The 27,498-nt window shown below is 42.8% G+C and overlaps 1 protein-coding gene across 1 annotated transcript; it reads left to right on the forward strand.

Annotated features, from left to right (window-relative positions):
- Window positions 1–71: 71 nt before the first annotated feature.
- Window positions 72–27,299, forward strand: dapp1 (dual adaptor of phosphotyrosine and 3-phosphoinositides; the record flags this gene model as incomplete). The annotated part of the gene is made up of 9 exons (XM_080512983.1): window positions 72–130; window positions 3,277–3,399; window positions 6,002–6,135; window positions 6,524–6,654; window positions 7,005–7,052; window positions 13,348–13,410; window positions 13,544–13,629; window positions 25,486–25,573; window positions 26,643–27,299. 9 exons carry the CDS (start codon window positions 72–74, stop codon window positions 26,664–26,666), a joined length of 756 nt encoding a protein of 251 aa, XP_080369109.1. The 3' UTR covers window positions 26,667–27,299.
- Window positions 27,300–27,498: the final 199 nt, after the last annotated feature.

The following is a 27,498-nucleotide window of genomic DNA, read 5'->3' on the forward strand; positions in this document are numbered from 1 at the left end:
TTTAACTGCAGCTCACAAGTTCACTTCTTGGACTGGCTGCTGCCACAAATCACTGAACACTACAGTCAGACATGAGTCTGTGCAGCTACGAATCCACCGAAGACACAAGAGACGAATTAGAGACGCTGGGGTAAGACTCTGCCGCTCACTTCTATACATATGGGTTAAGTTGTTCAAAAGCATGCCTGTGAGGTTAGTCTGTGACTTTAAAGTTGCCATATTTGTGTGTGTGTGTGTGTGTGTGTGTGTGTGTGTGTGTGTGTGTGTGTGTGTGTGTGTGTGTGTGTGTGTGTGTGTGTGTGTGTGTGTGTGTGTGTGTGTGTGTGTGTGTTTGAAGAGGAGGACGGAAACAGCTTTTTTATTTCCCACACGGTTTATTTGGTTGAGCCGATAACACAGGACTGATGAACTTTCACATCCCTTTACTGCCTTCCTCTGCAGCTGCCAAACAGTCTGACATGAGTTGCTTTATTGAGATTTACTACTGATATGGTAGCAGGGTATATTTATTGAATACATTCCTCTTTGCATACTACCTGAAACACAACTTTGGTCAGTCCATCTTCCTCATTCTGTGTCATGATGTGCAATCCATCCATTCATCCATTCATTTTCTGCCGCTTATCCGGGGCCGGGTCACGGAGGCAGCAGTCCGAGCAAAGTTGCCCAGAATTCCCTCACCCCAGACTCTTCCTCCAGCTCTTCCAGTGGCCCCCCCAAGGTGTTCCCAGGCCATAGAGAGACATCGTCCCAACCCAGCTGGATCCTCTGGATGTGGAGGAGCAGCGGCTCTACTCCGAGCTCCTCCCTGGTGACTGAGCTCCTCCCCCTATCTCTAAGGGTGACTGAGCTCCTCCCCCTATCTCTAAGGGTGACTGAGCTCCTCCCCCTATCTCTAAGTGTGACTGAGCTCCTCCCCCTATCTCTAAGGGTGACTGAGCTCCTCACCCTATCTCTAAGGGTGACTGAGCTCCTCACCCTATCTTTAAGGGTGACTGAGCTCCTCCCCCTATCTCTAAGGGTGACGCCCAGCCACCCTACGGAGGAAGCTCATTTCAGCCGCTTGTATCCGGGATCTGGTTCTTTTGGTCATGACCCATAGTTCATGACCAGAGGTGAGGGGAGGAACGAAGATCGACCAGTAAATCCAGAGCTTCGTCTTTTGGCTCAGCTCCTTCTTCACCACGACGGACCGATACAACGACCACATGACTGCAGACGCTGCACCGATCCGCCTGTCGATCTCACGCTCCATCTTTCCCCCACTCGTGAACAAGACCCCAAGATACTTGAACTCCTCCACCTGGGACAAGGGCACTCCACCGACCTGGAGGGGGCAAGACACCTTTTTCCGGTTGACTCCCCCTTGAACTGCAACCTTATCGTGGTGGGGGAGTTTGAGCACCCGAATGATCCTCGGAGCTACGTTGTCGGGGGGACTGAGGGATTGAATAATTGATAATCCAGATTTGATAACTTTGGGTATTTGTTCAATTCACTTCAATTGCATTTGTATACAACACAGACATTTCAAAGCCATGGCGTGCCCTCACGGTTCCTTGCAGAGGTCAGTCGAGGATTCAGAGGAGCTTGTTTGGATCATCATTATGTAACGTTGCCTCTTGTCTTCTTTGAATGTAGTTGTTATTGAATAATTTAAGTTGGTGTAAAGTCAGTGCTGTTGGTATGAGCCTAGATTGATATACAGTATACATTTGCAAACTCAGATTTGTTCCTTGTTTAAAAAAAACACAAAAAATACAGCCTCTGGCCTCCATCCCAGAATGTGAAGATTCAGAGTAAGTTGAACCCCAAAATAAGGGAAACTCAGAGTTTTCCCTTCCAGAAAGAGAGCTGATTTAAGCTCAGGGTCAGTCGCCACAGTAACAGACTCTGTGAACTGAACCTGCTGGCTTGCAGGTTTAGTAGAGGAAACCCTGAGTTTCCACAGGCTCCTCCCACCTGAAGCAACAACTCGAAACTCGGACATACAATACCCTTGTTCGTGCCAGATATATTATCTACAGTTATCACACTGATCCAAATATTTCCCAACTGTTAGGAGATGAAACCAGCCTGAGCAGCTCATCTACTAACATGATTTCCAAGCAGGAGTGTAAATTAGCAAGGAGGCAATACAACAAAACACAACAACAACAAAAGAAGATTTTGATAATTGAAAGAACAATAGCAGAAAACAAGAAAAATCCTCAGAAAATCTCGTCGATGAGGAGTGGAAGTGTGTGCATGTGTGTGTTTGTGTGTGTGCCTGTGGTTTGTCCATTGGGTGTGGTTGGAACTGTTGTGGGGGGGAACCCCCCAGACCCGTGGAGGCCCCAGCGAACCACCCCAGAGAGCCACGCCCCAACCCAGAAGGCACCAGACGGAGAGTACAGAGAAGACCCCCCCCAGGCAAGAGGGGCCCACAAGAGAAGGATAAAGCTCCAGGCCTGACCCAAGCCGCTAAGCCTGGACCGGCCAGAGCAGGGCCCCCTGGCCGTGCAGGCAGGGAGCCCCCCCCCCGATCCCGGTGGCAAAGCCCGCTGTACCCCCGGGGTTGCAGGGTTGACTCAGAGTTCTGGAGAAACTCAGAGATTGTTGAACCTCCTTTCTGGAATACCCCCCCCCCCCCCGACGTACAGAATCCTGAACCGTAAACAAAAACAACCATGACAGGAATTGAGGCTTGGACTGAGAGAATGAATGAACAATCACTTGTTTGGGGTTTCCTGTGCCTGCTGCCTCTCTGTTGGACTCCACTACGACACATCACACTTTAGAGAAGACTTTTTCAAAAGGTTGAAGGGTCACATGATGGGGCATTCGTCCCACTTGTGGGTTCTTGTGTCTCTATATGAAGTATTTGTATTGTGTGTTCAGGCTGTTTCTGGTTCTTGTTGTATGGTTCTTCCTGGTTCAGGTCATGTGATGTCTTTTGTTGCTCCACCCTTCGTGAGTCTCATGTACAGTATGTGTACACCTTGACTGTTTCCAGCCCTGCCCCCTGCTGTGTGTTTAGTGTTTATTTGGTGAGTAATCATCAACTGAAATAAAGTTGCAACAAACTGGTCCCAAGCTCACACTATAAACTCTGATTTACCAACAAGAACTGATTATACATTTCAACATAAAAAAGTTTGACTGGTGTTCTGAATACGAGCATCAGCATTCAAAACGTGATAACTATTCAGGTCTTGAAGGTTGTGAAGGAAAAGGTGTAAATCTCTGGATACTATGGTGAACATTTCTCACAGGTGATGATTGCTTTGCTTACAGGTGGTACCATTATGACCTTTCCCGACACGCTGCAGAAGCTCTGCTCCTGTCCAACGGCTCTGATGGAAGTTACCTGCTGAGAAACAGCAATGAAACCGAAGGACGCTTTGCTCTGTCGGTCAGGTTAGTGTGTTCACTGTGCGATCATGACAGTGGAATCAAAACACCACAGACAGAAAGATTTTGACAGAAGAATTACAAATACAATCATTGCAGCACACACAGCATAACAAGCTAACCTCATGAACAGAAGTTTGTATTCTTTCAGGACTACTATAATTTGGTTAAGATAAGATAAGATAAGATAAGATAAGATAAGATAAGATAAGATAAGATAAGATAAGATAAGATAAGCCTTGATTGATCTCACAAAGGAGAGATGTACTTGTTACATTCTGCTCTTAAGGACTCGAGTAGGAAAGACAAGAAATGTGCAAAGAATAGAGGAATCTTATATACAATGACTATCAAGAACTCTAAGGGCCAAAAGTATTTACAGTAGAAAGTAATAATAAGTAAAATATAATAAAATAGGACTAAAATAAGATAAAAATCCCAGACTATAATAAAGTATAATAAGTTCTAAGGGGAGCAAAGTATACAGTAATATGAAATACAAGGAAATTAAACTATGATAGGGGGGCAAAGTGTAGAATACAGTACAATAAACATACTATAGTAAAAAAGAATACCAGTGTTGGCAGTGCAGGGTCAGTCCTATTATGACAGTGGAATCAAAACACCACAGACAGAAAGATTTTGACAGAAGAATTACAAATACAATCATTGCAGCACACACAACATAACATGCTAACCTCATGAACAGAGGTTTGTATTCTTTCAGGACTACTATAATTTGGTTCGTGTCACCTTGTGTTTTCAATTAACCAATTGCCAATGGCCTTCTCATGCTGTGTGCTCCTATCATTGTGTTCCACCTGTGTGCTTCCCTTAAGCCCAGTTCACACGCCAGGATTATAAAATTGTCAGCAAATTTCCCAAAGCTGAGAGACCACACACGTGGTGATGAATAATCACAGGTTTAACAGTTTCCGTACCGTGTGTGGTGTGCAGCCACTCGGCAAACATCAACACACCACACAAGAACCGATTTCACTGGTGAACATCCTCAGATCAAACGGGAAATCTTGCAAAACCTTGCGAGATCAAATGTGATTCCAGAGTCACCTGGCGGATGAAGAGGATGCGATGGCGATTGTCTGCAGTATGTTTTCCCCCGAGAAAAAACACATTTTAAAAAGAAGAGGCGTTGGTTCGTCTTGACAACTGTTTATATTTTTGGATTCCCCGCCTGCTTCTGGTCCGGCGCCACGACGTCACCTTGCTTTCTGATTGGCTGACTGTCACAGTCAACAGGCTGGTAGCGTCGTCCCCTCGGAGGAAACCACACCGTGAGGACTCCGTCCAAAACAATCCAACATGTTGAATATCCTGACCTCAGATCAGAGCGGTCCAGACATCCTTCCCAGCAGACGAGAGCAGTCTGAACACATGTCTGATAAGATTATCTTGTGATGATCTGAGCACCTTTAAGATTGTCGGAAGGAGAGAACCAGGGTGTGTGAACCGGGCTTTACTTGTGTATTTAAACCCTCTTTGTCGGTTCGTCTCGTCAACATGTCTCCTTGTCGCTCCTCTCATCGCCCTTGTGTCTCTTCGTGTTCCCTGGACTGGTGATGAATGAACCTGGTTTTGTGGAACTCTTGAGTCTGCGCCTGGGTCCATCCACACACCCCCTCCGATCCAGTGTCCAATATCACAATTTTTCTATCGACTGACTTCATATCGATTTGCAGCTTGCTACTTTTTTTTATTTTTATTGTAGGTTGTTGTTGAGAACTTCACTTTTTTTTTTTTTAAGAAACGATGAAAGCAAACCTGTCATATGAGAATGTTTGGAGGGAAAAAAATGTATGTCTTGATCTGTTATCAGTTATTTTGGTCCTGTTCTGAATATTTGATGGTGAGCGAAGATTGAATTATACGTTTAAACTCTTCATTAGTTTTCTCATGTGGCAGACAGCTGAGTCATCAGTCACAGCAACTGTTCAAGTCTGAGCCGATCACTGACTGTCCATGAGTTGTAGTGATTTGCAAACATTTAACATTCCTCTGCCAGGATCCACACTGGAGCAGTTTTAAATTTAAGAGCCAGTTTTAGAAGTTGATGTACATCTCGAATACATTGTCAATATCTTTCTGAAGGGAATTCCTCCTTACGCTCATACAAACATGTATTTCCAGCATTTAAATTTCACAGAACATCCCCGGGTTTGTTGACATCTTGAGGTCACAAACTCCCAACGATTCCTGAGTCGTTGTGTCACAAGTTCCCGTTTGTACACCTGATCTCGCGTCGCACTGGAAAAACAATTAACGATCAATTTCTCAACATTTAAGACGACTCTCGTGGCTTGAGTAATCGTTCTTTGAGAGAGTCTGGCTTTTTGTGTGTGTGTGTGTGTGTGGGGAGGGGGGGTGTCAAATATTGAGCTATGTTTGATATTCCAGAACTCTGTCCCCATTGGCTCTGTATGTACTGCGCTTTAGCAGCAACCTGGTCCAGGAATTGGGGAGAGTCCAGGACTACCTCGCCCCCTACAAACCGCCCTACCTTACCATCCTGAATATGCTTCACTGAATTAATGATATGAGCATGAACAGATTTCTGTATGTGGATGTTGGTTTGTCTTGTCGCACTCAGAGCGAAGGATTCCGTGAGGCACTTCCATGTGACACGGCGAGACAACGCCTACATCTTTGGGTTCAATCAATTTGCGAGTCTTCAGGACTTCCTCAACCATTTTGCCAATCAGCCTCTGCTGGGCAGTGACACTGGTATGCAGATCCTCACTTTTATTATTGCAATACTGTCTGTGCTTTGCTTATTTGAATACAGGTGTTACATACAGCATGAAAAGATGTTTGCTAATAAGATGCTTTAGAGCTCTTATATTGAAGGGCCATGAAAACCAGACAGAAAGTTTAGAAACAGCCCGTCTCCGTAGTTCATACATACTTTGTCATGCATTTATCTAATGCTGTTATGGTCTATTTTCATGAAGTAATAATTATTATTGAAAGTCACTAATAATATTCAGCTGAAATATTCTTTGAACGTGTCTAAGTCACTATCAGTGCTTTAGAAAACTGGATCTTATCCTGATCAGATAACCACAGCTGATGTCAGGTCGTCAGGTCTTTGAGCTCTGTGTTTCTGATCCAGGAACCTTGATTGTGCTCAAGTGTCCATACCCATGGAGGGTGGAGGAGCCGTCCATCTATGAGTCTGTACGTGTCCACACGGCCATACAGACGGGTCGAACGGTCAACGACCTGGTGGCGAACGCAGCATCAGTAAGAAATCATCCTGAGAACAGCTCCTATCACAATACGGGTTGCTAGTCAGCATTTGAAGGACACTTTTTTAAAACACATTGCATGTTTTTACCTCTATAGCTGCAACTCACTGCAGGTTTCTGCACATTAGAGCAGTGAGATGTGACCCTTCAAAGTTCCGTACAGAGCTTACACCATTTGTCCTCTGGGTTCTTGCCACAGTCTGAATACGTGCTTATGAAGTTGATGAGCGACTTTAAATGTGTTGTGGTTTGAGAGTTTGTGTCTGTGTGAAGTATTGTTCATCTCTCTGATCGCTCAGTGAAGAATTTGTATTTCCACTGAAACAAAGCCTTTTTTTTTTCCAGCTGGGCACCAAAGAAGGCTTTCTGATCAAACAAGGTGCTATTATGAAGGTAAGAGCTGTTCTATTGCAAGACGGACTACTTTGGTGAAGATCAATTTTTTGGTGGGGTCAAACAAGAAATGAATTTACATTCATAGATTCAAAGTGTTTATAGTTGAAAATGTGCAACTGGAGAAGAGCAATACTCATTCAAAAAGTGCAAGATTCAACCGGTGTTCATTTCATCAGATATTTTCAATTTTAGTATCAGCTTGGTCTTGTTTTAGTCAACCTTCTTAGTTTTTATCACATTTAGTCAGCCTCATCCCGTTTTTAATTTGTCTAGTGCTACTCAAACGAAAGCCAATGTTTTTAGTTTGTATATTAGTTAAAGAATCCTGTAACTTCAATCTTGTTTTGTTTTTGGCCCTTGTCCTGTTCAGCAGCTTGGGAGACAATACGATGTGATTGAGAGCTTCTGATGTCAGAACACTTTTTGCTCTTGCAACAGGAAGAGACTAAAGCCCCGTTTCCACCGCACAAAAAGTGCTGTAGTGGACCGGTAGAGTCCGTTACAGTTTGTGTTTCCACTGCAGGAATTTGTGATTTTCCGTAAACAACGGCTCCAAAGGCGGTCGCTATAGAACGGGTCTGAGTCTGAGGAGCCATCTGCTGATTGTTCAGTGATTTACGACACGCCCTCCATATTTTAATATGTCGGCTGGATGAATCCTCTGCTGTCAGTGTGGTCAGCTTTGCACTGGTTGTTGTTTTTTTCTTGTCTTTCCTGCTCAACTTTCGTGTTGGTCGTGAAAGAGCGGCTGTGAGGCAGGGGGAGACCGGGGCTCGGGACTTTGCGTCGTGTCGAGCTTTCTGTTTGTAGCATGGCGTCAGTGCGCCGAGTCTTTGCATCGCGTCTGAGGTTTCTGTTCAAACGCGATGCAGCGACAGTCAGCAGCTCTCCCTGAGTTTCATTGGTGAGGAGTCGTGGAAGAGGGACTGCAAAGCAGCCATTATTGCTTTTCCCGTGTTCTCTGCTGTTCAGACCCTTTTTGACGAGAGAGAACAATGCAGTCATTTTTTTTTTTCATCCGCGATTTCAACTTACATTTATCATTGACTCAGATGGAGCAAAATTGTGTGGCTGCGTCAAACAGCGCCTCCTAGTGTCTAAGGTTTATGTCTGACTACTTCCAAACCCACACAGACTGGAAGACGACAAATTTTACTCTCAAGAAATGTTAATTTTTGGCCGAAAACTGGATTCAGAGGACTTGTTTTCTAAATATTTGGATAAAATCTGTCCTCTCACACACTGATGACATCACCACCTGCAGGAATGTTCCACCAACAGCTGTGTCATTTTACACCCAGGATTGCACAATAACTTCTGGCTTTTTCCGTCAGTGTTGCATCATTCACACGCAGCTCACAGCCAAGCTACCATGTGTACTTTATGGATGAGCTAACATACTAATATGCGGCTTAAGGACGAGCTAACTTGCAGTGTGTGGACTAGCTAATATGCTAATGTACACTGTGACATTAACAAGCTAACAGGCGAATGTGTGTATTGTGAACCAGATAACATGCTCATCTGCGCTGTGACATAATGCTAATGCTTTCAATGCTTCATATTGCTCATATGCTAAGCTAAGTTAGCTTAGCATATTAGCATATGCGATAAGACCAGATTCCAGGTATGGCACACCTGTGTGAATTTCAGGTGGATCAGGTAGATTGCAGCTGAGCATGCTAACAAAGCTTGTTTGGCTTATGAATCACTAGCTAATTATCTGGGTCCCACCCACTTTTGACCCTATATTTTTCCAAAATAAAAGTCATTTTTGCTTAAAACCTTCAAAATTGATATTTGAGCGGTTATGCCTTGCAGCTGCTGCTTAATCACTAAAAACTCCTGCTCACACACAATATTGGCCAAAACAGACTCTTAAAGATATAATGACCTTGAATAAGTCACAGAGGGGTAAGAACGAGCCGCCATCCAGGCAAACAAAGCTGTCCTACTACAACCTCCGTGGCAGTGAAGCGACAAGAGCTAGCGGTAGCATGGCTACACAACATGCTAATAAGAAGCCCGCAGACAGTGAAGCCCCGGGCAGCGAGGACGACGCCTCAGTGGGAGATAGAATTAACCAAATGTTGGTATTGATGAGGTCGGAGAAAGGGGAAATTGTGGAAATGAAAACAGATTTCACCACCAAGCTTGACAACATGACGGCGGCCATACGGGACATGAAGAAGGAGATGGGTGAATGCAACGCACGCGTCACGCAAGCAGAACAACGTATATCTGGCACTGAGGACGAGGTATTTGGTAAATTATTAAAACAGATGAAAAATCCAATACTTAAAAATATGATCAGAGTATGGAGAGATGGAGAAAAATACTTAAAAGAACCAAATGGTTTATCCTAGCTCAGTCCAATATGGGGCAACCATTTTTTCGTACCTGGGAGAGCTGATGCAGTATTTCGTATATGTAGAGTTAAAGGATTGAGAATGATTCAAGATGCTTCTCCTGGATGTGAGCATGGAACGAAGGCTCCCCCACAACCTTTCACCATCTTTCGCTGCTCCAGAATAATGTACTAACAAACCCTATTCAATGAAACTTAGAGGAAATGATGACTAATGGTTGACTAAAAGCTTGGAATGAAGATTTATCATTGAATTTATCTGAGAAGGAGTGGAGCGTTTCATGCAACCTGGCACATACCACTTCTATTAAAGGACCCATATTTCGCTTCATTTCATGTTTCAGTCCCTCCTCTGCTCATGTGGGATAATAATGTGTCTGATCCAGTAGAAACACTCACAACTTGTGAAATTCTAGTATTTCTTGGACTGAGCTGACGTCACCTCTCATGATGGTGGTTCTCAGCTCCTCCACCTCCTCCACCCTCACGGAGACTGCAGCCCAGCCCACAGCCGCCTCCTCCACCCCCTGGGTGACGTAGCCAGCAGCTCACGCTGGGAGTTGCGAGAAAAACAAGTCCAGCCACATTGGCCGCTGTGCTTCTTCTTTTAGAAGACAAATAGTGAGGAACCATACTGGTACCTGAAAACACATTTTCTCCAGTGGACATGAAGGTGAAAACACATTTTCTCTAGTGGACATGAAGGTGAAAACACATTTTCTCCAGTGGACATGAAGGTGAAAACACATTTTCTCTAGTGGACATGAAGGTGAAAACACATTTTCTCCAGTGGACATGAAGGTGAAAACACATTTTGTCCAGTGGACATGAAGGTGAAAACACATTTTCTCCAGTGGACATGAAGGTGAAAACACATTTTCTCCAGTGGACATGAAGGTGAAGACACATTTTCTCCAGTAGACATGATGGTGAAAACACATTTTCTCCAGTGGACATGAAGGTGAAAACACATTTTGTCCAGTGGACATGAAGGTGAAAATACATTTTCTCCAGTGGACATGATGGTGAAAACACATTTTCTCCAGTGGACATGAAGGTGAAAACACATTTTCTCCAGTGGACATGAAGGTGAAAACACATTTTGTCCAGTGGACATGAAGGTGAAAACACATTTTCTCCAGTGGACATGATGGTGAAAACACATTTTGTCCAGTGGACATGAAGGTGAAAACACATTTTCTCCAGTGGACATGAAGGTGAAAACACATTTTCTCCAGTGGACATGAAGGTGAAAACACATTTTCTCCAGTGGACATGAAGGTGAAAACACATTTTCTCCAGTGGACATGAAGGTGAAAACACATTTTGTCCAGTGGACATGAAGGTGAAAACACATTTTCTCCAGTGGACATGATGGTGAAAACACATTTTGTCCAGTGGACATGAAGGTGAAAACACATTTTCTCCAGTGGACATGAAGGTGAAAACACATTTTCTCCAGTGGACATGAAGGTGAAAACACATTTTCTCCAGTGGACATGAAGGTGAAAACACATTTTCTCCAGTGGACATGAAGGTGAAAACACATTTTCTCCAGTGGACATGATGGTGAAAACACATTTTCTCCAGTGGACATGAGGGTGAAAACACATTTTCTCCAGTGGACATGATGGTGAAAACACATTTTCTCCAGTGGACATGAAGGTGAAAACACACTTTCTCCAGTGGACATGATGGTGAAAACACATTTTGTCCAGTGGACATGAAGGTGAAAACACATTTTCTCCAGTGGACATGAAGGTGAAAACACATTTTCTCCAGTGGACATGAAGATGAAAACACATTTTCTCCAGTGGACATGATGGTGAAAACACATTTTCTCCAGTGGACATGATGGTGAAAACACATTTTCTCCAGTGGACATGAAGGTGAAAACACATTTTGTCCAGTGGACATGAAGGTGAAAACACATTTTCTCCAGTGGACATGAAGGTGAAAACACATTTTCTCCAGTGGAATGAAGGTGAAAACACATTTTCTCCAGTGGACATGAAGGTGAAAACACATTTTCTCCAGTGGACATGAAGGTGAAAACACACTTTCTCCAGTGGACATGATGGTGAAAACACATTTTGTCCAGTGGACATGAAGGTGAAAACACATTTTCTCCAGTGGACATGAAGGTGAAAACACATTTTCTCCAGTGGACATGAAGATGAAAACACATTTTCTCCAGTGGACATGATGGTGAAAACACATTTTCTCCAGTGGACATGATGGTGAAAACACATTTTCTCCAGTGGACATGAAGGTGAAAACACATTTTGTCCAGTGGACATGAAGGTGAAAACACATTTTCTCCAGTGGACATGAAGGTGAAAACACATTTTCTCCAGTGGACATGAAGGTGAAAACACATTTTCTCCAGTGGACATGAAGGTGAAAACACATTTTCTCCAGTGGACATGAAGGTGAAAACACATTTTGTCCAGTGGACATGAAGGGGAAAACACATTTTGTCCAGTGGACATGAAGGTGAAAACACATTTTGTCCAGTGGACATGAAGGTGAAAACACATTTTCTCCAGTGGACATGAGGGTGAAAACACATTTTCTCCAGTGGACATGATGGTGAAAACACATTTTCTCCAGTGGACATGAAGGTGAAAACACATTTTCTCCAGTGGACATGAAGGTGAAAACACATTTTCTCCAGTGGACATGAAGGTGAAAACAGATGTGGAACAACAAAAACAGCAGTTCAATGTGAAGCAGCAGAGACTGAGAGAGCAGAGAAGAGGCTCCTTGGCACATTGGTGGGCGTGTCTTGTTTTGGTTTCTCCTCATGTCAATCTTCCTGGAGGCGGGGCTTCTCCGGCTCTGTGACGTCATCAAATAGAATCAAGGTGTTGAGCTCCCCCACCAGGTAGAACAGAGAAACATCACTGTGAACTCAAGCTGGAGGGAATCAATGAAAAAAACACTTTGGGGATTATCTGAACCCCAAATAGCACTTTTATCATGTTTAAAGACCAGAAAAGTTCATTTAGTAGAATATGGGACCTTTAATGTATGCCTCAAATTAATTCAGTTCAAATGGTTGATGCGAATGTATGTAACGGCAGTAGACCTTCATAGATATAATGATAACATTCCTGATGTCTGTTAAAAATGTACAGACTGTAGAGGAACACTGGCTCATTGTATGTGGTATTGTAGGAAGATTGCAGTGCTTTGGGAAGGAATATGAGATGTCATTGAAAAAATTCTTTCTAAGAATTAATATTGGACCGAAGACTATTCTTATTTGGTTTATACCCAGAGAAACGTACATATACAAAGAGTGAATAATTTTTTTTTATAAATATAAGCCTGCTGAATGCCAAGAGATGTATATCATGTCACGGACCTGCTGTGGATCAGTGGAGACAACAGATGTTGTCAACATTCCACTGGAGACGATCACCTATGTGTTGAAAGGCAGACAAAATGTTTTTGAGAGTGTCTGGGGGCCATTGATGTCGTATTTTAAAGACTTTTGAGTGTGAGGAATAGTGTGGTGGTTTGCTTTACCTTTGTTATTTTTTCTAAATGAGTATTATGCTGTTTTTAATGTATGTTGTGTGTTATGTTCTAAAATGTAATTAAAAAAAAGTTTGGGAAAATAAAAGATATTTGATCATTATTTAAAGGGACCAGAGGCCATGATTGGGCCCCCACCCCGACGGGCCAGAGTCCCGCAGGGTGCAAGGTCCTGACTGTTTTTTTTGTTTTTTTTTAAAGGATATGTTGAAATGATTTGGTCCGAGGTAGTAGTTCATGATTTCTGTGGTTGGCCCAGAAAAACAAGCAATATTCCATCTGAGTTGTTGTTAATGGATTTAACAGGAGGTTTCATGTCCCAGAAAGGCGAAAACAATGTTCAGTCTGTCAGAAGTAACACGTTGGACTTTATGTTGGCAGAACTGGAAGCAGAGATGGTTCACACTCAACAGATACGACCTGAAGTATTTCAAAGACAGAATGGTGAGTCTTTTTGAACTTCACATGCGCTCAACTTCATTTTGGATGTTTGATGTTTGCGGCTGAAGTCCCCGAATACAACTTTCTTTATATTTTTCTTTGAACATGTGAGTAAACTGTCATATTCCTGTTTTAGAGTGAGGAGCCCATTCGGACCCTGGACCTCAGAGCCTGTTCTGCAGTCCAGTTTGACTATTCTCAGGACAGAGTCAACTGTTTCTGGTAATTGACCCAAACATGTTTCTGTTTTAAATAGCAGACCAATTTCATCTCATGACAAATTACAAACCTGACCTCCTTGCGTATCCTGTAATATTGGACATACTTTTTTGTCCAGATGGTTTTGCAGTTCTGTTATCATGTTTTTCTCTGGATTTTCATTATGAAAATGATTTGAATGTATGTATGTACTTGTTGAAGTAAGTTGTTGCACTTAGAATATAAATGTGACTTCTTGTAGGAACACAAACACTCACATCAAAATGAGCAAAGTAAGCTCAATGGAAAATGAAGACATGAGTATGCATTGTGCACATAAAATACAGTCGGTCTCTGCCAGCAGCCGCCGACTGACCTGATATGTGGTGGTGTCTGTTCTTTATGTCTACCAGAGCAGGGGGTGTGGTCAGTATCCATACAGCAGGTAGTTTGATTTAATTGGACTCGTACGTAGTCGTTCTTAGAGATTGTACCATATAATTTATAGAAGCAGCCGTCCACCCGCAGGGAGGAAAACATAAACATCGCTGCTGCTAGTCTCACTCCAACTGTATAAATATATCATATCACTCACTAAAGGCGCCCTGTGGGAAAAGCAGCTGTAATGCTCCTGCTAATAGTTGCTAAGCTCAGCAGCTACCGGCTCTTTAAGGTCACATGAGGCTTTCAGCAGCTCCAGTCAGCTCGGAGGTGAAGTTCAGCACAAGGCCTGACTCGCCTCGTCTCAGTGGCTCAGCTTGAATGCCCGAGTCAGCTCGAAACTCGAAAGAGTCGTTCACCTCCACTGAATCGGTCAGCAGCACTGCACCCTCCGCCCCTCCCTCACCTGAAAGTCTGCAGCTCCGCTCCGCTCAGAAAGTTTCTTACTGACGGCAGAAAAAACGAAACAAAACACACATTGTTTCACAAAGCTTGTAGAGATAAATACATGAATAATACATGAATAAATACACAACAAATAATGTTAAAATACGAGTGTAGCGTGTATTGTGTTACTTTTAATATTGTCCCCAATAATTAGTTCTGCCTTATAAACGTCACATTATTTATCGATATGAGTGAAAAAGAAAATCAGAATGTTGGATGAAAAAGATAAACTATAAAATCACATGTATATATTAATATATACTGTATATCTGACATTCTGGATGCCAACAACTTGAAATCATCTAGAAACCAAATGTGCTTTTTGTAGTCCATTTTCGGACGTCATCCACGGGGTTAAGTGAAAAGTCGATAGATAAGGAGGAAGGGACGCCCCGGACGTACCCCTCATCTGTCTGGGCTACCAGACCTGTCCGGGGCAAGGCTTGCCCATGCACCTGAGTTACCAAATGTGTCCAGGGTGGGACTTGCACCCACGCTTTCTGATGATGTTGCACACTATGATTGGCTGTGATGACGTTTCACATTATTACTGGCTGCAATTTTCTCCCATCAGTGTAAGTACGTTTGGAAGCTGACGTCAGCTTTCACAGTTAGCTTCGTAGCTTTGTGTGAAGCTAACGTGGCTGTGTGAGGGGAACAGGACGCTATGAGTGGTTTTATGCCTCTGAATGTCCTGAAGCAGCAGTGATCAGTCTGGTTTAACTCCAGGAGCAACTGAAGGTGTCGGGTTTAATTCCAGGAGAGTGTAGAAACTGAAGGTGTGGTTTAATTCCAGGAGAGTGTAGAAACTGAAGGTGTCTGGTTTAATTCCAGGAGAGTGTAGAAACTGAAGGTGTCGGGTTTAATTCCAGGAGAGTGTAGAAACTGAAGGTGTGGTTTAATTCCAGGAGAGTGTAGAAACTGAAGGTGTCTGGTTTAATTCCAGGAGAGTGTAGAAACTGAAGTGTCTGGTTTAATTCCAGGAGAGTGTAGAAACTGAAGTGTGTGGTTTAATTCCAGGAGAGTGTAGAAACTGAAGCTGTGGTTTAATTCCAGGAGAGTGTGGAAACTGAAGGTGTGGTTTAATTCCAGGAGAGTGTAGAAACTGAAGCTGTGGTTTAATTCCAGGAGAGTGTAGAAACTGAAGGTGTCTGGTTTAATTCCAGGAGAGTGTAGAAACTGAAGTGTCTGGTTTAATTCCAGGAGAGTGTAGAAACTGAAGGAGTCTGGTTTAATTCCAGGAGAGTGTAGAAACTGAAGTGTCTGGTTTAATTCCAGGAGAGTGTAGAAACTGAAGGTGTGGTTTAATTCCAGGAGAGTGTAGAAACTGAAGTGTCTGGTTTAATTCCAGGAGAGTGTAGAAACTGAAGGTGTGGTTTAATTCCAGGAGAGTGTAGAAACTGAAGGAGTCTGGTTTAATTCCAGGAGAGTGTAGAAACTGAAGGACTCTGGTTTAATTCCAGGAGAGTGTAGAAACTGAAGTGTCTGGTTTAATTCCAGGAGAGTGTAGAAACTGAAGGTGTGGTTTAATTCCAGGAGAGTGTAGAAACTGAAGGAGTCTGGTTTAATTCCAGGAGAGTGTAGAAACTGAAGTGTCTGGTTTAATTCCAGGAGAGTGTAGAAACTGAAGTGTCTGGTTTAATTCCAGGAGAGTGTAGAAACTGAAGGTGTCTGGTTTAATTCCAGGAGAGTGTAGAAACTGAAGTGTCTGGTTTAATTCCAGGAGAGTGTAGAAACTGAAGTGTGTGGTTTAATTCCAGGAGAGTGTAGAAACTGAAGTGTCTGGTTTAATTCCTGGAGAGTGTAGAAACTGAAGGAGTCTGGTTTAATTCCAGGAGAGTGTAGAAACTGAAGGTGTCTGGTTTAATTCCAGGAGAGTGTAGAAACTGAAGTGTCTGGTTTAATTCCAGGAGAGTGTAGAAACTGAAGGAGTCTGGTTTAATTCCAGGAGAGTGTAGAAACTGAAGGTGTCTGGTTTAATTCCAGGAGAGTGTAGAAACTGAAGTGTCTGGTTTAATTCCAGGAGAGTGTAGAAACTGAAGTGTCTGGTTTAATTCCAGGAGAGTGTAGAAACTGAAGTGTCTGGTTTAATTCCAGGAGAGTGTAGAAACTGAAGTGTCTGGTTTAATTCCAGGAGAGTGTAGAAACTGAAGTGTCTGGTTTAATTCCAGGAGAGTGTAGAAACTGAAGTGTCTGGTTTAATTCCTGGAGAGTGTAGAAACTGAAGTGTCTGGTTTAATTCCAGGAGAGTGTAGAAACTGAAGTGTCTGGTTTAATTCCAGGAGAGTGTAGAAACTGAAGTGTCTGGTTTAATTCCAGGAGAGTGTAGAAACTGAAGTGTCTGGTTTAATTCCAGGAGAGTGTAGAAACTGAAGTGTCTGGTTTAATTCCAGGAGAGTGTAGAAACTGAAGTGTCTGGTTTAATTCCAGGAGAGTGTAGAAACTGAAGTGTCTGGTTTAATTCCAGGAGAGTGTAGAAACTGAAGTGTCTGGTTTAATTCCAGGAGAGTGTAGAAACTGAAGTGTCTGGTTTAATTCCTGGAGAGTGTAGAAACTGAAGTGTCTGGTTTAATTCCTGGAGAGTGTAGAAACTGAAGTGTCTGGTTTAATTCCAGGAGAGTGTAGAAACTGAAATGTCTTGTTTAATTCCAGGAGAGTGTAGAAACTGAAGTGTCTGGTTTAATTCCAGGAGAGTGTAGAAACTGAAGTGTCTTGTTTAATTCCAGGAGAGTGTAGAAACTGAAGGTGTGGTTTTATTCCAGGAGAGTGTAGAAACTGAAGGTGTGGTTTTATTCCAGGAGAGTGTAGAAACTGAAGTGTCTGGTTTAATTCCAGGAGAGTGTAGAAACTGAAGGTGTGGTTTTATTCCAGGAGAGTGTAGAAACTGAAGGTGTCTGGTTTAATTCCAGGAGAGTGTAGAAACTGAAGTGTCTGGTTTAATTCCAGGAGAGTGTAGAAACTGAAGTGTCTGGTTTAATTCCAGGAGAGTGTAGAAACTGAAGTGTCTGGTTTAATCCCAGGAGAGTGTAGAAACTGAAGTGTCTGGTTTAATTCCAGGAGAGTGTAGAAACTGAAGTGTCTGGTTTAATTCCAGGAGAGTGTAGAAACTGAAGGTGTCTGGTTTAATTCCAGGAGAGTGTAGAAACTGAAGTGTCTGGTTTAATTCCTGGAGAGTGTAGAAACTGAAGTGTCTGGTTTAATTCCAGGAGAGTGTAGAAACTGAAGTGTCTGGTTTAATTCCAGGAGAGTGTAGAAACTGAAGTGTCTGGTTTAATTCCAGGAGAGTGTAGAAACTGAAGGTGTCTGGTTTAATTCCAAGAGAGTGTAGAAACTGAAGTGTCTGGTTTAATTCCTGGAGAGTGTAGAAACTGAAGTGTCTGGTTTAATTCCAGGAGAGTGTAGAAACTGAAGTGTCTGGTTTAATTCCAGGAGAGTGTAGAAACTGAAGTGTCTGGTTTAATTCCTGGAGAGTGTAGAAACTGAAGTGTCTGGTTTAATTCCAGGAGAGTGTAGAAACTGAAGGAGTCTGGTTTAATTCCAGGAGAGTGTAGAAACTGAAGTGTCTGGTTTAATTCCTGGAGAGTGTAGAAACTGAAGTGTCTGGTTTAATTCCAGGAGAAGGTAGAAACTGAAGTGTCTGGTTTAATTCCAGGAGAGTGTAGAAACTGAAGTGTCTGGTTTAATTCCAGGAGAGTGTAGAAACTGAAGTGTCTGGTTTAATTCCAGGAGAGTGTAGAAACTGAAGTGTCTGGTTTAATTCCAGGAGAGTGTAGAAACTGAAGTGTCTGGTTTAATTCCTGGAGAGTGTAGAAACTGAAGTGTCTGGTTTAATTCCAGGAGAGTGTAGAAACTGAAGGAGTCTGGTTTAATTCCAGGAGAGTGTAGAAACTGAAGTGTCTGGTTTAATTCCAGGAGAGTGTAGAAACTGAAGTGTCTGGTTTAATTCCAGGAGAGTGTAGAAACTGAAGTGTCTGGTTTAATTCCAGGAGAGTGTAGAAACTGAAGTGTCTGGTTTAATTCCAGGAGAGTGTAGAAACTGAAGTGTCTGGTTTAATTCCAGGAGAGTGTAGAAACTGAAGTGTCTGGTTTAATTCCAGGAGAGTGTAGAAACTGAAGTGTCTGGTTTAATTCCAGGAGAGTGTAGAAACTGAAGTGTCTGGTTTAATTCCAGGAGAGTGTAGAAACTGAAGTGTCTGGTTTAATTCCAGGAGAGTGTAGAAACTGAAGTGTCTGGTTTAATTCCAGGAGAGTGTAGAAACTGAAGTGTCTGGTTTAATTCCTGGAGAGTGTAGAAACTGAAGTGTCTGGTTTAATTCCAGGAGAGTGTAGAAACTGAAGTGTCTGGTTTAATTCCAGGAGAGTGTAGAAACTGAAGTGTCTGGTTTAATTCTAGGAGAGTGTAGAAACTGAAGTGTCTTGTTTAATTCCAGGAGAGTGTAGAAACTGAAGGTGTGGTTTTATTCCAGGAGAGTGTAGAAACTGAAGGTGTGGTTTTATTCCAGGAGAGTGTAGAAACTGAAGTGTCTGGTTTAATTCCAGGAGAGTGTAGAAACTGAAGGTGTGGTTTTATTCCAGGAGAGTGTAGAAACTGAAGGTGTCTGGTTTAATTCCAGGAGAGTGTAGAAACTGAAGTGTCTGGTTTAATTCCAGGAGAGTGTAGAAACTGAAGTGTCTGGTTTAATTCCAGGAGAGTGTAGAAACTGAAGTGTCTGGTTTAATTCCAGGAGAGTGTAGAAACTGAAGGTGTCTGGTTTAATTCCAGGAGAGTGTAGAAACTGAAGTGTCTGGTTTAATTCCTGGAGAGTGTAGAAACTGAAGTGTCTGGTTTAATTCCAGGAGAGTGTAGAAACTGAAGTGTCTGGTTTAATTCCAGGAGAGTGTAGAAACTGAAGTGTCTGGTTTAATTCCTGGAGAGTGTAGAAACTGAAGTGTCTGGTTTAATTCCTGGAGAGTGTAGAAACTGAAGTGTCTGGTTTAATTCCAGGAGAGTGTAGAAACTGAAGTGTCTGGTTTAATTCCAGGAGAGTGTAGAAACTGAAGTGTCTGGTTTAATTCCAGGAGAGTGTAGAAACTGAAGTGTCTGGTTTAATTCCAGGAGAGTGTAGAAACTGAAGTGTCTGGTTTAATCCCAGGAGAGTGTAGAAACTGAAGTGTCTGGTTTAATTCCAGGAGAGTGTAGAAACTGAAGGTGTCTGGTTTAATTCCAGGAGAGTGTAGAAACTGAAGTGTCTGGTTTAATTCCTGGAGAGTGTAGAAACTGAAGTGTCTGGTTTAATTCCAGGAGAGTGTAGAAACTGAAGTGTCTGGTTTAATTCCAGGAGAGTGTAGAAACTGAAGTGTCTGGTTTAATTCCAGGAGAGTGTAGAAACTGAAGGTGTCTGGTTTAATTCCAGGAGAGTGTAGAAACTGAAGTGTCTGGTTTAATTCCTGGAGAGTGTAGAAACTGAAGTGTCTGGTTTAATTCCAGGAGAGTGTAGAAACTGAAGTGTCTGGTTTAATTCCAGGAGAGTGTAGAAACTGAAGTGTCTGGTTTAATTCCTGGAGAGTGTAGAAACTGAAGTGTCTGGTTTAATTCCTGGAGAGTGTAGAAACTGAAGTGTCTGGTTTAATTCCAGGAGAGTGTAGAAACTGAAGTGTCTGGTTTAATTCCAGGAGAGTGTAGAAACTGAAGTGTCTGGTTTAATTCCTGGAGAGTGTAGAAACTGAAGTGTCTGGTTTAATTCCAGGAGAGTGTAGAAACTGAAGTGTCTGGTTTAATTCCAGGAGAGTGTAGAAACTGAAGTGTCTTGTTTAATTCCAGGAGAGTGTAGAAACTGAAGGTGTGGTTTTATTCCAGGAGAGTGTAGAAACTGAAGGTGTGGTTTTATTCCAGGAGAGTGTAGAAACTGAAGTGTCTGGTTTAATTCCAGGAGAGTGTAGAAACTGAAGGTGTGGTTTTATTCCAGGAGAGTGTAGAAACTGAAGGTGTCTGGTTTAATTCCAGGAGAGTGTAGAAACTGAAGTGTCTGGTTTAATTCCAGGAGAGTGTAGAAACTGAAGTGTCTGGTTTAATTCCAGGAGAGTGTAGAAACTGAAGTGTCTGGTTTAATCCCAGGAGAGTGTAGAAACTGAAGTGTCTGGTTTAATTCCAGGAGAGTGTAGAAACTGAAGTGTCTGGTTTAATTCCAGGAGAGTGTAGAAACTGAAGGTGTCTGGTTTAATTCCAGGAGAGTGTAGAAACTGAAGTGTCTGGTTTAATTCCTGGAGAGTGTAGAAACTGAAGTGTCTGGTTTAATTCCAGGAGAGTGTAGAAACTGAAGTGTCTGGTTTAATTCCAGGAGAGTGTAGAAACTGAAGTGTCTGGTTTAATTCCAGGAGAGTGTAGAAACTGAAGGTGTCTGGTTTAATTCCAGGAGAGTGTAGAAACTGAAGTGTCTGGTTTAATTCCTGGAGAGTGTAGAAACTGAAGTGTCTGGTTTAATTCCAGGAGAGTGTAGAAACTGAAGTGTCTGGTTTAATTCCAGGAGAGTGTAGAAACTGAAGTGTCTGGTTTAATTCCTGGAGAGTGTAGAAACTGAAGTGTCTGGTTTAATTCCTGGAGAGTGTAGAAACTGAAGTGTCTGGTTTAATTCCAGGAGAGTGTAGAAACTGAAGTGTCTGGTTTAATTCCAGGAGAGTGTAGAAACTGAAGTGTCTGGTTTAATTCCTGGAGAGTGTAGAAACTGAAGTGTCTGGTTTAATTCCAGGAGAAGGTAGAAACTGAAGTGTCTGGTTTAATTCCAGGAGAGTGTAGAAACTGAAGTGTCTGGTTTAATTCCAGGAGAGTGTAGAAACTGAAGTGTCTGGTTTAATTCCAGGAGAGTGTAGAAACTGAAGTGTCTGGTTTAATCCCAGGAGAGTGTAGAAACTGAAGTGTCTGGTTTAATTCCAGGAGAGTGTAGAAACTGAAGGAGTCTGGTTTAATTCCAGGAGAGTGTAGAAACTGAAGGTGTCTGGTTTAATTCCAGGAGAGTGTAGAAACTGAAGTGTCTGGTTTAATTCCTGGAGAGTGTAGAAACTGAAGTGTCTGGTTTAATTCCAGGAGAGTGTAGAAACTGAAGGAGTCTGGTTTAATTCCAGGAGAGTGTAGAAACTGAAGTGTCTGGTTTAATTCCAGGAGAGTGTAGAAACTGAAGTGTCTGGTTTAATTCCAGGAGAGTGTAGAAACTGAAGTGTCTGGTTTAATTCCAGGAGAGTGTAGAAACTGAAGTGTCTGGTTTAATTCCAGGAGAGTGTAGAAACTGAAGGTGTGGTTTTATTCCAGGAGAGTGTAGAAACTGAAGGTGTGGTTTTATTCCAGGAGAGTGTAGAAACTGAAGGTCTGGTTTAATTCCAAGAGAGTGTAGAAACTGAAGTGTCTGGTTTAATTCCAGGAGAGTGTAGAAACTGAAGTGTCTGGTTTAATTCCTGGAGAGTGTAGAAACTGAAGTGTCTGGTTTAATTCCTGGAGAGTGTAGAAACTGAAGTGTCTGGTTTAATTCCAGGAGAGTGTAGAAACTGAAGTGTCTGGTTTAATTCCTGGAGAGTGTAGAAACTGAAGTGTCTGGTTTAATTCCTGGAGAGTGTAGAAACTGAAGTGTCTGGTTTAATCCCAGGAGAGTGTAGAAACTGAAGTGTCTGGTTTAATTCCAGGAGAGTGTAGAAACTGAAGGAGTCTGGTTTAATTCCAGGAGAGTGTAGAAACTGAAGGTGTCTGGTTTAATTCCAGGAGAGTGTAGAAACTGAAGTGTCTGGTTTAATTCCAGGAGAGTGTAGAAACTGAAGTGTCTGGTTTAATTCCAGGAGAGTGTAGAAACTGAAGTGTCTGGTTTAATTCCAGGAGAGTGTAGAAACTGAAGTGTCTGGTTTAATTCCAGGAGAGTGTAGAAACTGAAGTGTCTGGTTTAATTCCTGGAGAGTGTAGAAACTGAAGTGTCTGGTTTAATTCCTGGAGAGTGTAGAAACTGAAGTGTCTGGTTTAATTCCAGGAGAGTGTAGAAACTGAAGTGTCTGGTTTAATTCCAGGAGAGTGTAGAAACTGAAGTGTCTGGTTTAATTCCAGGAGAGTGTAGAAACTGAAGTGTCTGGTTTAATTCCAGGAGAGTGTAGAAACTGAAGTGTCTGGTTTAATTCCAGGAGAGTGTAGAAACTGAAGTGTCTGGTTTAATTCCAGGAGAGTGTAGAAACTGAAGTGTCTGGTTTAATTCCAGGAGAGTGTAGAAACTGAAGTGTCTGGTTTAATTCCTGGAGAGTGTAGAAACTGAAGTGTCTGGTTTAATTCCAGGAGAGTGTAGAAACTGAAGTGTCTGGTTTAATTCCAGGAGAAGGTAGAAACTGAAGGAGTGGTTTAATTCCAGGAGAGTGTAGAAACTGAAGTGTCTGGTTTAATTCCTGGAGAGTGTAGAAACTGAAGTGTCTGGTTTAATTCCAGGAGAGTGTAGAAACTGAAGGTGTGGTTTAATTCCAGGAGAGTGTAGAAACTGAAGGTGTGGTTTAATTCCAGGAGAGTGTAGAAACTGAAGTGTCTGGTTTAATTCCAGGAGAGTGTAGAAACTGAAGTGTCTGGTTTAATTCCAGGAGAGTGTAGAAACTGAAGGTGTGGTTTAATTCCTGGAGAGTGTAGAAACTGAAGTGTGTGGTTTAATTCCAGGAGAGTGTAGAAACTGAAGGTGTGGTTTAATTCCAGGAGAGTGTAGAAACTGAAGGTGTGGTTTAATTCCAGGAGAGTGTAGAAACTGAAGTGTCTGGTTTAATTCCAGGAGAGTGTAGAAACTGAAGTGTCTGGTTTAATTCCAGGAGAGTGTAGAAACTGAAGTGTCTGGTTTAATTCCTGGAGAGTGTAGAAACTGAAGTGTCTGGTTTAATTCCAGGAGAGTGTAGAAACTGAAGTGTCTGGTTTAATTCCTGGAGAGTGTAGAAACTGAAGTGTCTGGTTTAATTCCAGGAGAGTGTAGAAACTGAAGTGTCTGGTTTAATTCCTGGAGAGTGTAGAAACTGAAGTGTCTGGTTTAATTCCTGGAGAGTGTAGAAACTGAAGTGTCTGGTTTAATTCCAGGAGAGTGTAGAAACTGAAGGTGTCTGGTTTAATTCCAGGAGAGTATAGAAACTGAAGTGTCTGGTTTAATTCCTGGAGAGTGTAGAAACTGAAGGTGTGGTTTAATTCCAGGAGAGTGTAGAAACTGAAGGTGTCTGGTTTAATTCCAGGAGAGTGTAGAAACTGAAGTGTCTGGTTTAATTCCAGGAGAGTGTAGAAACTGAAGTGTCTGGTTTAATTCCAGGAGAGTGTAGAAACTGAAGTGTCTGGTTTAATTCCAGGAGAGTGTAGAAACTGAAGTGTCTGGTTTAATTCCAGGAGAGTGTAGAAACTGAAGTGTCTGGTTTAATTCCTGGAGAGTGTAGAAACTGAAGTGTCTGGTTTAATTCCAGGAGAGTGTAGAAACTGAAGGTGTGGTTTAATTCCAGGAGAGTGTAGAAACTGAAGTGTCTGGTTTAATTCCAGGAGAGTGTAGAAACTGAAGGTGTGGTTTAATTCCAGGAGAGTGTAGAAACTGAAGTGTCTGGTTTAATTCCAGGAGAGTGTAGAAACTGAAGGTGTGGTTTAATTCCAGGAGAGTGTAGAAACTGAAGTGTCTGGTTTAATTCCAGGAGAGTGTAGAAACTGAAGGTGTGGTTTAATTCCAGGAGAGTGTAGAAACTGAAGGTGTGGTTTAATTCCAGGAGAGTGTAGAAACTGAAGGTGTGGTTTAATTCCAGGAGAGTGTAGAAACTGAAGGTGTGGTTTAATTCCAGGAGAGTGTAGAAACTGAAGGTGTGGTTTAATTCCAGGAGAGTGTAGAAACTGAAGTGTCTGGTTTAATTCCAGGAGAGTGTAGAAACTGAAGGTGTGGTTTAATTCCAGGAGAGTGTAGAAACTGAAGCGTCTGGTTTAGCTTCATCTGATTAGTCCTTTATTGACCCTCTTCCTTTTACTTTTTCCTTCCAGGTACTTTCCAAGTGTTTTTTGAGCATCAAGCACATTTCCTCAACATTTAGTTACTACTATTTGATTATGCATGTTTTCTTGATGGATTTTGTTTTCCTGTGTATTATCTATCAATCTATCTATCTATCTATCTATCTATCCATCCATCCATCCATCCATCCATCCATCCATTCCGTATTGTAGCTTGTCCATGTAGAACTGCTGTAGTTCATATTGTGTGTGACGTTTTCGGCAGGTGCAGGTACAGGACCCCCCGGACAGATCTGGTACCTACACCGGGTTTTAAAGGGCGTGGGGCACCGGCCAGCCACCCGGCACCCACCCTGCTCACAGCGCCCCTAGTGGCCTGGAGGAAAATAGCCGATGGCTATATTTAGATGTGCATGTTCAGATGTGTATGTTGAGATGTGTATGTTGAGATGTGTATGTTGAGATGTCTCTAACTGAAGCAGAAAAGTCCATCTGACTGTTGCTTTTCTGAAATGTTCTTTCAGCAGTGAAAATTCCTGTTTGTGTTGAATGACAAGAAGGAAGTGTGATCAGACAAATAACCAAAGGAAATAGAAGAGAAGCAGAAGTTGACATGAGTAGACACACAGGTTTCAGATTACAAGTTACAAGTTTCACAATGTGCCATTTGGTTCATTGTTTTCCTTCAATAAGCTCCGCCCACTAACATCTGGAGATGAACAACGGAAGAAATCACTGCATTCAGACTCCAGTCAGTTTGAATGACGTTGAGTTCTTAAGCATTCTGAGGTCCTCAATGTGAAACAAGACACTTCACGTGCTACATCAGTGCCTGTCCTCCGTCTCCACATGCTACGTCAGTGTCTGTCCTCTGTCTTCACCTGCTACATCAGTGTCTGTCCTCTGTCTTCACCTGCTGCATCAGTGTCTGTCCTCTGTCTCCACATGCTCCATCAGTGTCTGTCCTCCGTCTCCACATGCTACGTCAGTATCTGTCCTCTGTCTCCACATGCTACATCAGTGTCTGTCCTCTGTCTCCACAGTCTGGTGTTTCCTGAGCGGACGTTTTACCTCTGTGCAAAGACGGGGGCGGAGGCAGACGAGTGGATCAAGATCCTGAGGTGGAAGCTGGTGAGTTCAGATAGTCAACGATATTGTTCCCCCATCCCTCCCTCACAGCCAGCAGCACCTCCACGTCCTCCGTCAACCTCCACCTCCTCCATCCCTCCCTCACAGCCAGCAGCACCTCCACCTCCTCCGTCCCTCCCTCACAGCCAGCAGCACCTCCACCTCCTCCGTCCCTCCCTCACAGCCAGCAGCACCTCCATCACTCACGCCCGTGTCACCTCTCACGTGGACTATTGTAGCTTCCTTTTCTCTGGCCCTTGTCGGAACATAAAAAAGCTTCAACTCATCCAGAATGCCGCTGCCTGGATCCTCACTTGAACTCCCTCCACCCACCACGTCGCCCGGCTGCTCCAGCATCAGCGCCTTTGGAACACAGACTCACTTCCTACATTCAAATATGCACCCAAAACCCACCGAGACACAGAGGGATCAAAGAGACACTACAAAGAGGATGTGTAACCACTATGGAGGGGCTGTAGAGCCACATGTAGACTGGGTGTGTTGCAGGTTCAGTTTGGAATCACTGTGTAGTTCTCAGTGCGATTTGGAGACATAAAGGCCGTTTATCTAATCAGTCTCCACTGACGACATTAAAACTGTGACATTCATCTCTGAATAACAGACTCACCAGGAGGTGAAGACTGAAACATCTATGGCCTTTGTATGTTCAGAATCAAGTGAGCACTCAGTTACAGCTGCCTCACTGTTTTTTTTTAAGCAATAAATTTTTTTTTTTTTTTTTTTTTTTATACCTATTCACACACAGTTCATCTGTCATACAACCACAAACATCCCACGAATCGAGGTTCCTGAATCTGGTCCATCATTGTTTTGTGCTTCCAACATATTAACGTATCAATGAAATATGAATCTGGGTATAATAGAAACAGAAACAAACTGAACCATGACCACAAGTTGTTGGATCCTGAAATCATGAAATGTCTGCTTCACAAGGGTGAAAACAAAACTGGGAGCCGTGGTGTGAAAATAGGGAAGTTGCTTTTTAAATGTGATACCGAGGCAGTTTGTTTTAATGACCGCTGTCACGTGTCACACTGTTTTCTCTCTCCAGTCACAGACCAGGAAAAATAGATGACGTCCGACCCTGAAGAACTGAAGAAGCCAGCATGTGCTCCCATGAAGATCAACCCCCCCCTCCACACCACACACACACACACACACACACACACGCACACACACACACACACACACACACAGTTGGTATAGAAACTGTTACCATGTGAAAACGTCCTTGTACATTTGTCTATTTTACTGTTTTAAATATGAAATATGATTGACCTTTATATGTTAACCCTCTACTGTTTAGCGTTTCATTTTAAAAGGTAAACATTTTGCTTATTGAGACATTTAGGCTTATGTCTTAATCACCAAATCCTCTTGTGGCCCGTCCGTCTGCCTCAGTGGAAGATATGCACCAGTGTCGCTTCTGAGAAGGTTGACTGAGCAGTTGTACTTTCAGTTCCACCACATGTAAAGTGGTTTCTCCATCCACAGCACTTCTCTGTGATAGACCCTGATCTGTTGGTCTTCAGCTCCACATCAGACATCAGACTGACTCCTGCTACCTTGTTGCTGCCAACAGTACCAGTCCGGTGGATTCCTTCCTGAGCCGGTGCAAAGAGACGGACGCTTGTAACGACTCTTGAACGTTTACGTGAAACTGGAACCATCTTGGAGGAAGTTGGCTGGAAAACTAAAACTATGGCCACGATTTCAGCAGCATGAAGACCAGAGACACTGAAGGTCGATAGATAAAGCTGAATCGCCTGAACGAAAACATCTCATCTACATTTCAGATTCCCAGACACCCAGTCCTCCAGGCTGGTGTTTTGTCTTCAAGTCTCCTGGATGTGAGCGTGGAACGAAGGCTACCCTTCACATATCCTAAGTACTGTCTTGAGAATACG

Source organism: Blennius ocellaris (genome assembly GCF_963422515.1).
Source record: "Blennius ocellaris genome assembly, chromosome: 17".
Lineage (NCBI taxonomy): Eukaryota > Metazoa > Chordata > Actinopteri > Blenniiformes > Blenniidae > Blennius > Blennius ocellaris.